General features: G+C 48.2%; 1 protein-coding gene across 3 annotated transcripts in view; it reads left to right on the plus strand.

Annotated features, from left to right (window-relative positions):
* The window catches only part of L1CAM (L1 cell adhesion molecule), a 116439-nt gene that overhangs the window by 41671 nt on the left and 60991 nt on the right, over nucleotides 1-13777 (plus strand). For all 3 annotated transcript variants that reach the window (XM_063119349.1, XM_063119350.1, XM_063119351.1), the window contains 4 exons: nucleotides 2706-2899; nucleotides 6235-6357; nucleotides 9789-9959; nucleotides 12162-12273. In XM_063119349.1, coding sequence (XP_062975419.1) covers nucleotides 2706-2899; nucleotides 6235-6357; nucleotides 9789-9959; nucleotides 12162-12273 — 600 coding nt within the window. The remainder of the gene's footprint in view (nucleotides 1-2705; nucleotides 2900-6234; nucleotides 6358-9788; nucleotides 9960-12161; nucleotides 12274-13777) is intronic.

Consider the following 13777-nt stretch of genomic DNA (forward strand, 5'->3'; position numbering starts at 1 on the left):
GGAAATTTCACCAGGTTCTCCATATATACAAATATCACCTGCAGAAATTCCCTTTTCAATACAACTGTTAAAGATACAGGAGCCCTGTCCTCCTTTTCATAAGGTCACCCTACCTAAGGCCCTCTAGTAAACACATGACAAAAGCCAAGACTTTAACCAATTCATATCCCTTAATCACTACCCTTTACTAGCACTAGACATGGCATAGTTTGTTCATTTATTTTGAAATAAATAAAGTGGTTAGCAATATTTTTAAACCAAAGATAAAACACAACAACAAAAGAAAACCCAACAGCAGGTTCCTAAAACAGCAGAAAATTGCTAAAACCATCAAAACATTCGCATCCACAGACAGTAAAAGAGCAGACAAAAGCAATCAATAACCTCTTAACACTTTAAACTCAACCATGAAGACTTTTGGCAGACCGTTTGGGGGAGGGCATTCCACAAATGGATGCCACCACAGAGAAGACCCTCTCTCTGGTTGCTACTGACAGCAAATCTAAAGCACTGTGTTTGAATTACAGGTGGTCCAAGAGGGTTTGGGCACCCTAGACTTACCTTTTGCCATGACCCTGCAAGCTACTATTTTTAGAAGGCTATGGTGATGGGGGTGGGGATATTATTTGGCTAAAACTGAGGGGATTCAGGAGGTGGGGCTTATGAATTTCATGAAGGGCTCACTGGCCTTTCCTCTAATTTGAGCACTGTAGTTGTGGAGGCACATCTGGAGAAGGACCTCTGTCAGTGATCTTAAAACTTGGGCAAGTTCATGCAGAGGACAGTGGCCTTTGGGGTACTCAGGTTCCACGATGTAAAGTGATTTAAATGTTTAAAAAAGCACTTTTGAATTGTGCCTGGATAGGAATAGGAAGCCAGCATAGGTCTTTGAGTTCTAGCAGGATGTGGGCCCGTCAGCATTCTCCAGCAATCTAAAGCCTCATTCAGAAAAATGTGTTGCGTCTTCTATCAATGCATGAGCAGGGAGCAGGTCCATGCTGGGTAGCTCTACCCCCTGGCATCTGTGCATACACAGTGTAGTGGAGCCAGGACCCGCAGGCAAGCTGCCCTGGTACTTATTCATTAGCAGGGACACCAATGTTGTATTTATTTATTTACATTTTTGTACCACCCAATAGCCAAAGCTCTCTGGGCTTCTGCCACCCCGCTCAAAATTCTGTTTCCTCTGAGTTTAGCTGCAGTCCTCACAGTAGCTGGCAGGGGGGCGTGGGAGGGAAGGAATTTTCTCAGCAAAAATGTATAGCCCTGAGCCATCCCCTGTTGTAATGCAAAGCATTTTGGGAGTGGTCCTGTGTTGAACGGGCAATTAACACACCGAATAACGTTACAAAAGTCCGGCTCCTGATAGAGATGACAGCTGCTGCTCGAACTGGTTTGTTGACCTGGATCAACACAGCTGCCCTCGCTTTAGGCCTCTCCTTGTGAGCATGGCTGTGGGGATTGCCATGATGCGTGCCTGCAATTCAAAATTTACCACTGCATCATTGTGCCTACGGGGAGGAACCTTCACACATGCAGCTGTCTGCACAACGGCTTCCACACAATCTAGAACTTTGCACCACTGGAGTTTCAAATTGCATGTAAGCATTTGTGTGTACACTTGTACATGTGAATGCTCTGTCTGTGTAGAGGTTCATGCTGTACACAAGGCTGCCAGAAGCAGGAGTATTTGGTGCATGCTACATCAGGGTGGGGCTATTCGTTGCAGCTCTGCTCACACAGGCCTAGAGTGTGTGCAGCGTTCTTCTGAACAGGGCTACAATTTCCAGCTTTCAAAGGGATAATATTAGATGGTGATTTCCCAGGTACGAGCAGGAGTGGCACTCAGAAGCAGTTGTGCCACAGTTGGCTGGTATGGACGTACACTTATAGATATCACCTATACCAGCTACAATACTGTTCTGCATCAAACAGAATTCCAGATTTCACAAGACTCAAATTCCAGGCTCAGAATAAAGCAGTTACATAGAAAGGGTTTTTTTGTTTCGATTTTTGGCGGCAGCGCAATGTATATTTGCTGAAATTCTGCAAATTTACAGCACATTTTCGTAAACTCTACTTGCTTTTTTTTAAAAAAAAAACCCAGAACAGCCCTTGGGACTGGCTTGTTTTATGTTTGGATTTCCAAAGCTTGTGCTGGTGGATATTTCACAGCACACAGTATTCTAAGCTCTGCTCCAGTCAGTTCTTCATATCTCCATTATTCATTCATATGCTGCTCTGGTTATGTCCCTGACCTTACTCTAACCTCAGTTCATCACCTAAGCTACTTCCATGCCTTCACCCCAGCTCTTCTGAATGTGAGAGAAATTATTGTTCCCTTGCCTTTAAGGTAATTCCCATAACCTTAACGTCCCCACAGTCACCTTTCCATCTGTGCCTACTGGAAATCCACTGCTTTTTACACACTCCCGGGCCCCTGTGCACTGTGTCCTAAATCTACTCTTGAACCCCCCTTCTTGCTTCTCTGCCAACTCCACCTTTATCATCCACCTTTCCACGGAACTCGTTCCAGCTCCACCCAAATCTTCTGAATTCCAGTCCAAAAGGTGCCGTCTCCTCCATCTGTAGATCTGTGCAGCAGCCCCTCCTCAGCCAGGGCCTGGCGGAAGGTGGATTTCCTTCTCGGCTTGTTATTCGGCAGGTGTCCACTTAAATCTGTTGTGCCTTCTCTCTCTTGGCAGGTTCCGCTGGACCAAAGATGGGAAAGAGTTAGATCTACACCGAATGCCAGGGATGTCACAGCGGAAAGACTCCGGGACCTTGGTCATCACTACCAATGGAAACGTGGACACCACGTTCAAAGGGACGTATCGGTGTTATGCCAGCAACTTTCTGGGCACTGCCATGAGCTCTGAAAGTGAAATCATTGCTGAGAGTGAGTTACGCACCCCTTCCAGGATCCTATGCTGCCTTGATTCAGCCCCCTCTTTTTATGGGGACGCCCATCAGTTCCCCCCTCCCATAGCGCTACATCACACACACACACTATTTCTTGCCTAAGGTTTGCTGATGCAGCTTATTCCTGGGCGCACAATGACTGCAGTTTAGTGCGTAAACACACACACACACACACACACACACACTCACCAGTTCTTTGGGCAATAAATTTCTCCCCCTCCCCCTCGCAATAAATGTGTCCTATCCCTGGCTCTTTTTCCCTTTTACCTGCCTGGGCTCCCCGGAGTGCAGCCGGTTGCTCCTGTTTCCACGGAAACGGTTGCCATGGTTTTGTGGTGTCAGGGTGATGTAATTGCCAGCCCTCTCCATCAGCACCTCTGTGGGCCCCTCCCCCCACTCTTTCTCTCTGGCTTGGCCTCCCCCCTCCCCGTGCCTGCCAAGAAAGGAGTAAAATAATAATAATGGGTGCGTGGAGAGAAGGCCGGGGGGGGGGGGGAAGAGGAGACATGTTATTGATCCACACTGTAACCACCAAAGAGAACTGGTACCAGAAAGGGTGGTTTTTTTAATAGGTGTATGTGGTATTTTACAATCTGTTAACAGCATCCCCTCTGTATTTCCAAAACAGGAGCTCCCTTTTTAATGTTCGTTTCAGCTAAAGTTTCCAAAAACAGAATCCTTCTGCCTTTTTACCACACATTGCTGTTAGTGGTAGTGTTGTTGATGATGATGACGATGATGATGGTGAGGTAGTATAGTGGCTTTGAAACGGAGCTGTGAGGCAGGATGTTCTGGGTGCAAATCTCACCTCAGCTGCAAATTCACTGCTGGCCTTTTACAAGACGCTATTGGTTTCCACAGACAGCCCATGAGGAGGTAAACCACTCCACTTCATTGGTTGCCACGTGTGAGGAGGGCGGGGCAATGCTGAGCCCGGGGATGTCATGCATTTGAGGCCAGGACGTCCAGGACTAGGTGAGCAGTATCACCTAGGTGGACACTGCACCTCTAGATACACCTGGGCGATGCTGATTATGTGGACCCATTTCAGTTGGGCTTTCAACCAGCTTATGGCATGGAGTTTGCTTTGGGGAATGACTTAAGCCAGAAAGTAGCTAAAACATTTCCATTGGCATAGGAAGATGGTTGGAAGGGGACAGACAGCTGGGGAGAGAAGGATGAACCTTGCTTCCCTATGTGCTGCCTCCCCCCCCCCAAAAAAAAAATCTCTCTTGCGCTTGTAACTAACTGAAGAAAGCTGGAAATCGAAGCTGCACGCGATGTGTTAAGTGTAGCATGTAGCTTTACCCTTAGTGTTGTGGGATGTGGACTCCACAGCAGGAATCCCCTGACCCTGATCTCTTACTTCAGGATACTATAAACCATTAGGGACTCTAGCAGGCCAATTTTCCTCCACCCTCTTTTCCTCCTCCTCCTCCTTTTTCTTCTTCTTTTCAACTGATACCCTCAACACTGCATACTTCCTGCTGGCAATGGGTGTATTCTCCATTCTTAATGTGCGATCATTTCCCCCCTTCTAATTTTACAGACTAATAATGAACAACCCCCCCTTTTAATCTAGGCACTCTGGGAATTCAGGAACCCCTAACTTGTCTGTTGGGGGAATCCCATTTTGCTGCCCTGATGATAAGCACTAAGTTCACTTGTCGATATAAGGCCAAAGGAGATGCGACAGGAGAGTTGTGCACTTGCCTGCCCCACAGCCCTGGCGCAAGGCCTCTTGCAGCCTGAGGCAGGAAAGGACATGAGCTGCCGCATCACCCCCCCCCCACCCCGGTCTCTCCTACCTTTGTTGTTGTGATAGCTCTATGGAGAGCTGTGCGGATGGAAGCAGCAGCTCTGAGGCACTTGTGAGCTCTTGTGTGGGTCTCGCCAGATTTGTTGAGCTCTTGCAAGGGCCCCACAGCTACTTCTGGCTATGCACAACAAGGGAAAAAGAGGATGGAAGTCTACTGCATAAAGCCCCGCCACCCACTCTCTCACTGTCGCAAATGCCACACTGTGAGAGCGGCTGGTGGGGCTCTCCAAGACACCCACCGGAGAAGTCCGCAGTGGGCCCTCCTGGTGTGGCAATGGAGCAGTGTAAGTCACCCCTCCTCCCACGCCACCGCCTGATGCAGCTACTTCACCCTGCTTCATGTGTGGGGTGGCCCTCATTCACATATAAAACAGTATGTGCATTTCCTACTTTGTACGCTACAGAATCTTGCAGGGGAGGGGAATGAATACCACCCCTCTCCTTTGCCTTACCTTGCTGTACACCACTGCTTTAAACGGTTTCCCTCCAAGTTGGATCCTGTACCAGAAATGTATAGCTGCTCCATCATGTCGAATTTGCCCCTCGAAGATTGGGAGACATGGTTTGGGTGGTGGCCGTGCATTTAAGGTCACACATAGTTTGACCATCTCTAGTGCTCCCACTGAGGATCTTAGCATGGTTTTTCCCCACCCTTATTTTCATTTTGGCTTGAGTATTTTGAGCACGTCGAATAGGAATTTCAATCCAGATCCCCACTTTCAGTACAACATATTCAAGACTAGGGATGGAGAACTTCTGGCTCATAGGCCTCATATAGATCAGGGAAGCTTCCATTCTAGCCCATGCAGGCCTGGACTCCCTCCCTGGGTCCCTCCTCTCCACAAACCCTGTCCCCTGGAGGCTACCGAGGGGGAAGAGGCAGGGGCATCATCAGGCCCCACACAGGGCCAGGTGAGGGGGCATCCATTCTCACCACCCATTCTTGCCCCCTACACCAGCTCTAGACCCGCACACCACTGCACACTTGCAGAACCCCTGCCACTGCAAGGCATTTCCACTCACTGGGTAATAAACAAAAGATCTACTTCCTTCCCAAGGGACAAAGAGGATCTGGGTGTATGAAGAATCTAACCCAGAGAACATAAGAAGAGCCATGCTGGATCTGACCAAGGGTCCATCTAGTTCAGTCCATCTAGACCAGGAACCAAAAAGCAGGACAGGAGTGCAACCACACCCTCCCACCCATGTTCTCCAGCAACTGGTGTATTTAGGCTTACTGCCTCTGCTACTGTAGGTAGCACATAGCTATCAGGACTAGTAGTCCTTGATAGCCTTATCCCCCAGGAATTTATTCAACTCCCCTTTAAAGCCATCCAAATTGATGGCCATCAGTACATTGTGCGTTAGCGAATCCCATAATTTACCTTTGCAAACAGTGCCTCTTGTTCTGCAGTAGCCTTATGCCATCCTAGGAAGTTCCCGCAACTACTTACCAATGTCTTCCTTTGCTTTCTGCCCTTTTTACCTTTCAGGTGCCCCACAGTGGCCGAAGGAGAAGGTCGCACCCATTACAGCAGAAGAAGGGACTAGTACGGTCTTACCCTGCAACCCACCCACCAGCGCTGTACCGCCCAAAATCTACTGGCTCAACAGCAGTGAGTGTTACTGGTGCCGCTACTGGGAGTCTGTATATGAGATTGTGGCAGGTCTAACTGAAGTAGGACTGCTCATGCACTAAATCAGAAGAGCTGGCAGTAAGCGTGGCACTTTGGATGAGTGGAGAGGGAGTTCCCTTGGAGGTCAGGATCAATCTCTGACTAAACTAGAGTAGACTAGCCTTTAAAGCTCTAAATGGTTTGGGACCACGTTCTCTGAAGCACTACCTGCACCTGTCTAAGCCTGCCCAAACATTAGGTGAGTAGGTTCTATTCTCTGCCCACTAGCAAGCGCCATTAGGCTGGCAGGTACTAGGGATATGGCTTCCTCAGTGGTGGCCCCACACCTTTGGAACTCCCTCCCCAAGAAGATACACATGGCCTCATTATTGCTGGCTTTAAAAATCCCCCAACCACAACTGAAAACACACTTATTTAAGTCTGCATCTGGTGTTTAAAAACCATTAGCTGCTGCTGCAACTAATCTCTGCGTGCACAATTGTAATTTGTATGTTCATGTTTTTATAATAATATCAACCAGGATGATCAGGGGTCTGGAAACAAAGCCCTATGAAGAGAGACTGAAAGAACTGGGCATGTTTAGCCTGGAGAAGAGAAGACTGAGGGGAGACATGATAGCACTCTTCAAATACTTGAAAGGTTGTCACACAGAGGAGGGCCAGGATCTCTTCTCGATCCTCCCAGAGTGCAGGACACGGAATAATGGGCTCAAGTTATAGGAAGCCAAATTCCAGCTGGACATCAGGAAAAACTTCCTGACTGTTAGAGCAGTATGACAATGGAATCAGTTCCCTAGGGAGGTTGTGGGCTCTCCCACACTAGAGGCCTTCAAGAGGCAGCTGGACAACCATCTGTCCGTGATGCTTTAGGGTGGATTCCTGCATTGAGCAGGGGGTTGGACTCGATGGCCTTGTAGGTCCCTTCCAACTCTGCAATTCTATGATTCTTTTCAGGGCAGTGCACCTTGAAAGGCAGGTTAAAAAAATCTTTTAAATAAATAAAAAATGAAAATAAGTAAGTAGACACAGTACTGTGATAAGATGGTCTGAGCAGTCTAAAGCAGCTTCTAGGAACCAAGTAGGGATGTCCATTGCCGAGAAATCCATCCCTTTTGGGGCTTGCCGAATTTTTGCGGCACCCTTGACTCAGCTTGCGTTTGTGAGCCAAGCTCTGGGCTTTGCCCAAGAACCAGGAACTGTTTTGTTTTGTTTAAAAATGGGTAAATAGAAATGTGTGTGCAATGGAGCTGCTATTTGCATGATTTGTGGGGAGTTTGGCCGCAATTTGCTCAAATTGTGGCTGCAATTTGTATGAATTACACAAATTATGGTCAAGATTTGGGCAAATTTCTATTTATGCAAATTTATTTTTTAAAAAACTGAAAATCTGCAAACTGGGCCAAGTCAATACAGATTGGGTCAGGCCAGCTCATGGGAAATGAGCCCAAGTCTGGGGGGCCAAGCTGATGAAAACTTGATGAGCTCCACTTCTGGATGGATTCCCCTGACATCTCTAGAACCAAGTAACAGGAAACAGGACTGGCTCTACCACTAGGCAGAGCGAGGCAATGGCTGCGGGTGGTGATGCTGAAGAGCAGCAGTGGGAGTCCCCAGGCTGTTCCTCCCCGGCTATTCCCCTCTTTTGAAGGAGCTCTGTGTGGTCACATGGCCTGTCCTGATTCCCTAAACTGGCCTGCAGCTCTTAGGTGTAGTGGAGGATGCAATCCTATCAGCAGGACTGAAGCAAGATGAAATGGGCAGCCCAATCAGCATGTGGAATGGGAGAGGGAGAGCTATCTTGGCCTTGACCTCAGGCAGCCAAATATCTTGGAAGCCAACCCTGCCAGGAAAATAGAGTTCAATGCATTAAAGCTTGGCATTTTTGCTCAGAACTTTCAGAGCCGTGGCTTTGCTAGCCAAGGAGTTCTTGTGAGAAAACAACAGAGGGAAAGGCCTTCTCTCTCAGGCCCAGTTTTGAACTTTCTCCCAGGCCACTGTTGAAAGGAGAAGGCTTCACTAGAGAGGCGTTTGGTCTGATCCACCACTCTCAGGGGTCAATTTGTGACTGGGGCCGTTGCTAGACAAGGCGTTCGCGCGGTGTGAGGCCCGGTTTCCCTCCTGTGCATCCAGATGATGCACAGGGGAATCCGGGGTCAGGCTGCGCTGAAACCTCCCTTAAACCGGCATAAGCGAATTCGGAACATCTAGCAGGGTCCATGGCTTTTTGCGGCTGCTCGCTTACTCGCGAATAGCCGGGAGAAGCCACGGACTGGGCACAGCACTCCTATGAGCGCTGTGCCCATCGAGCCGGGGGGGGCATCCCGGGGTGGGGAGATAGGGGCCGCGGGGGAAGGCCGGACCCAGCAGGAGAGGGGGGGGGAGAAGAGCGGGCATTGGGGATGGCAAGGGGGCGGGAGAAGAAGAATGGGGGACAGGGCATCGGGGATGGGGGGAGGACGGCCAAGCGAGCGGGCAGGGGGGGCATCAGGAATTGTGGGGGGGATCAGGGGCAGGGGGAGTGGGGGGGCTTTATTTTTTTTAAAAAAACCCACTTACCTTCTCCGGCGGCTCTCCAGTGCACATGGCCCCTTCAACTAAAAAATAAATAAATGGCCGACACCATGGGGCTTCCCGTTGCCCCTTCACATCTTACGTGTAGAAGCCAGCGACGGCGCGCACTAGCTGTAGCGCGCCGTCGCCCCTCCTCCCTGCCGGCTTATCCGGCAGGTCAAGCAAGGCCCTGGGTCGGTCTCGGGACTCCTCTCTTGTTTTGAATGCCATAAGTTCAGTTTTGAAGTAGTCACAATAAAAAAAGCCAGCTTCTCTGGCCATATGTGTTGTGTGTTCGCTTTCTTCAAGCCCCCCATGTTGAAGTGACCTAGCTCAGGAGTGGACAGAAAGGAGATCTTCAGGACTTTTAGCCTACAACTGAGAGCCAGTGTGGCATAGTGCCTAAAGTGTTGGACTGGGAGCCTAGAGATCCGGGTTCTAGTCCCCACTCGGCCATGGAAACCCACTGGGTGACTTTGGGCCAGTCACAGACTCTCAGCCCAGCCTACCTCGCAGGGTTGTTGTTGTGAAGATAAAATGGAGAGGAGGAGGATTATGTATGCCGCCTTGGGTTCCTTGGAGGAAAAAGGCGGGATATTAATGCAATAATAAATAAGTAACTCCCAACATTCCTGTCCATTTGCCATGGTGGCAGGGGCTTCTGGGAGTTGAAGTCCAAAGCACCTGGAATTTGGCCTTCTGTTTCCCACTCCCGATCTCAAGGCCTCTGGGGTAGGATTGCTTTCCTTCTTGCTGTGCTGGCTGGGTCAACAGCTTTGTGGAAGACATGGCTGCTGTCCATTGGTATCTCACCCCTCTTTTCTGTGCCCCACTCTTATCCTCCCCACCTCCTACCCCCAGGGATCGAACACATCCTCCAGGACGAACGAGTCACCATGGGCCAGGACGGGAATCTTTATTTTGCCAATGTGCAGATGAAGGACAGCCAGCCTGACTACATTTGCAATGCCCATTTCCAAGGTCCCCGCATCATCATCCAGAAGGAACCCATTGAACTTAAAGTCACCACCAGTAAGTCTTCGGGATACCCTGAACTTCTGAGGGGAACCACCTTATGGGTTGAGGAAGGAGCTGGTTATATCAGCCTCAGTTCTACCCTGGCCTTTTCTCTACCCAAGAAGAAAAAGGGAGGAATGTCTCAGGATGCTGTAGTCAACTTTATTGTGAACAAGCCCAATGGGTTTTGGGCTCTGCTTTCTGTTAGGCCTTCTTCAGGGGTTTGTAACGATATCCGCAGAAATTATTTTCGAAAGGATGTCTCGTGTCTATATACTGGCGACTAGATGATACGAGACAACCTGTTGGAAATAATTTCTGCAGACAGTGTTACAATCTCCTGAAGAAGGCCTAACAGAAAGCAAGAGGCCAGAACGCGTTGGGCTTGTTCACAATAAAGTTGTCTACAGCATCCTGAGACGTTTCTCCCTTTTCCTTGTTCATTTTGGATGCTTACCTGCCTTGCACCCTCTTTTCTCTACTGATTTATCAAGCTGATTTATGCCCCGGACAAATCCCGAGGAAGCATGAGTTTCTTGATGATTGTATTTAGGGCTGAGAAAGCGAGTGGTCCCTTTGCAGGATGAGTAGATGGACTTTTTCACCCTGAGGGCTGAATTTAGTTTCAGAGATGCTCTGGGGAGGTGCATTCTAGAATGCAAAGGGGGAAGGTGAAAGATAAAAGGCCATGGCAACTCCCCCTCCAAATATCAGCATATTGTAGTTTAAAACTCTTAGTAACAAAGCATTTCAGGCTTTTAGGGGGGCAGGGAAGCTGCACAAAACCTGGGAAACCATCACATGATCAGTGTTTGGGGGGGAAAGGGGTGGAGTCAGTGGATTGGAGCATGGGATCCAGAGAATCCCACAGGATTGGGACCCCAGGCAGGCCGGATTTCTCCTGTGGACCTGAAGTTCCCCAACCCTGGGCTATAGTACAGGATAGTGTTAAGATTAATCCTCACTTTCAGTCTTTGCCAGAATCCATCAATGCCAGTTTTCTGGCATGACTTGCCTGTCAATTGTTCCATTTGATCCCCAGTATTGTGATTTGAAAACTGCTATTGCAGTTGTGCTTTATAAAAATATTATGGGGCTGCAAAAACAAACAAAAAATGTACTCCCTGCCAAAAGGCATTATGCTCCAAGTTGGATCGGTAGGAAATGGGTCTTGAAATGGATTATGAAGTGGTTCTAAGTATGGATTGGCAAGAAATTATTGATGTCATCTTTAATGTGAATTCAGAAAATTCTCACCTCTCAAGCCAATGTGCGAGCAGAGACAGAGTTGCGTCCCAAAATCTGCATTTTTCTGCGCTTGGTGCAGCTCATTAGAGAGAAAAAAGAACATTAGGGAAAGTGCTCACAAGGTGTGTTTATTTTAAGACAAAACTGTCATTCATCAATGGAAAAATGCATACACTTGGGGGAACATGCACAAAAGAAGTACAGATTTTCATGTAGACTTTACAAAAACAAAACCCAAACTTGTAAACTTATACAGAAAGGGGATGGAACAAGCTTAATCCTGAACATCTGACAAATTCTGTGAGACTGAGATTGTCAGGTCCATGCATCCTTAGTGCTAATTGACAGGTGTATTAATGAAAAGGCAGAGATTGGGGAGAATGGATTGGCAGCAATGGGTTTCTGAGGGAAATGAGTTGATGGCCATTACAATGGTGACTGTTCCAGACATAGCAAAAAATGTGGCAGGAGACACAAAGAAGAGATGAAAGGGTTTTCTACATGAGACATTTCCCTACTCATTTCCCTGCCGTTTACGAGTTCTTTAAACAATGTTGTCACCCTCCAGTTTCGCTTCCAACCAGCACTTTCACTGAGTTGGTTTTTTCATAGAACAAGGAAAATGCCTTATTTAATTGTGAAAGAAAATGTGATATCCTTTTATGTATTTCCACTATTCCACTATACCACAGTGCCACCTAGAGGTTATATAGCAGAAAAGCAGGAAAGAAAACACTCTTCGTGTAGTACTCGGATCTCCTTTCTATGACAAAACTGAAAGTTCAGATAAAGAAGCCTTCAAAATGAAGACACTCCTCTGCCAGCCCTTCAAACAGAGGACCGAGCTCTATAAAAGAGCACACATGGCCACCTTAGCAGATTTTTTTTTTTACTTCAGGCTGAGGTGGGCCTAGTCCTCTATGTTGGCCCCTTGCTGGCTAGTAGCTCTCCCTTCTTTCTCTTCCACAGCCAACACTTTCTCGCACAAGCCGCCGGTTCTAATTGTGCCTAACAGGAAGCACAGCACCTACGTGGCGCTGCTGGGAAAGTCCTTGGTCCTGGAATGCATTGTGGCAGGACTGTAAGTATTTTGGGGCAAAATGTGCTGCTGAAAAGGACGCTGGCCATGCAATCCCATATATGGTTATTTGGAGGTAAGTCCCATTGACTTCATTGGGACTTAATCTCCGGTAAGTGTGCATACGTTTGCAGCCCAGGACAACCCCATGGCAGCCTTCCCAAACTTGTGTGGGACTACAACTCCCAGCTGGCTCAGGCATTATGGGAGTTGTAATCCAAGTCCACTGGGAGTGGGGAAGGCTGCCCTATGGGGAAAGATGAAAAAGATGCCTCTGTTTGAAGAGGAAGGTTATAATGGAATTGATGGAGAACACCTCTGTCAATGACTGCTAACCAGTGGTCCAGCTAATACATGATTCTGCAAGCTCTGGCTACCTTGACTGAAAGGCATAAACATACCTCGTGTACATAATCAATTTCTCTGAATAAGAGCAGATACATCCAACTTGTAATTGCTGCCCTTCATAGCATTCCTGCGCCTGTGACTTCCACAGGGCAACTGTGGGATCTCATGAAAGCATAGCTTCCTCTTGGTTGCTTAAATCCACTACTTATGAATTTCATCAGGTGTTCCCAGCGCCGCCCCCTCCCCCATGCCTCTGTTAATTTAGGGGGAAAGTGCTACCTTCCTTCTAACATGCATTCCCTTCTGGTTGCCTAGAGAGGACTCTGAGTTGCTGCAGGGTTGAGTGATTGTTTGCAACCCTGCCGGTGTTCACTTTGCATGTTACAAAAAGCCACCTTGAAAATAAGCTTCAGTGGGTGGGTGGGTTCGCTCCTAACCTACGTTACTCCTGACAGGCGATCAAGCACTCTGTGATAAATAAGCAAACCGTCTGGAAACCCAGGTGGTGTTCTTAGTTGAGCCACAATTGCCTGATCCTCCCGAGATGCTCTGGATCGTGTGGAATACCTGCTATCATACAGACATGTATCATCCAAGGAAGGATTTTTTGTTGCTGTTCCAGACGCTTGGTTTCTTCAGATGCAGTTCCCATTGATTCATTAGTCCATGAAAACTTGTACAATAATTAAGCTTTGCTTAATTACTTGATGGGGGATCTACCATGAGGCCAGGTGAGGCAGTTGCCTCAGGCGGCAGATTTTGAGTGAGGTCAGTTAAGGGCAATTGGCGGGGGGACAGACTGATCCCACAATAGGGTTTCATACAAGTTCCATTCAAATGAATGGAGGCAATGTTGCACAGGAGAACTTCCCTGAGGAATGCATCCCATGTTAAATAGTGTGTGTGTGTGTGTGTGTGTGGTGTCATTGGATTTTCCACCTCATGTTGTGAGCTAGTCCCGACTGATGCTGGTTTAGAGTGTTTTTGTCATGCAGGGGAATGGCCAGGGCTGGTGCCAGGCTATTTTGCACCCTAGGCAAGGTGAGCTGCTTTCACCCCCACCCCCACCGTACCTCCACCCCACCCCCGCGTACTCCACCACCCTCACCCCAGCGTACCTGGGCGTGGGGCGCCATCTCGCCTGCTCAGCCGAAGCCAA

Source organism: Elgaria multicarinata, chromosome 3 (assembly GCF_023053635.1).
Source record: "Elgaria multicarinata webbii isolate HBS135686 ecotype San Diego chromosome 3, rElgMul1.1.pri, whole genome shotgun sequence".
Taxonomy (NCBI): domain Eukaryota; kingdom Metazoa; phylum Chordata; class Lepidosauria; order Squamata; family Anguidae; genus Elgaria; species Elgaria multicarinata.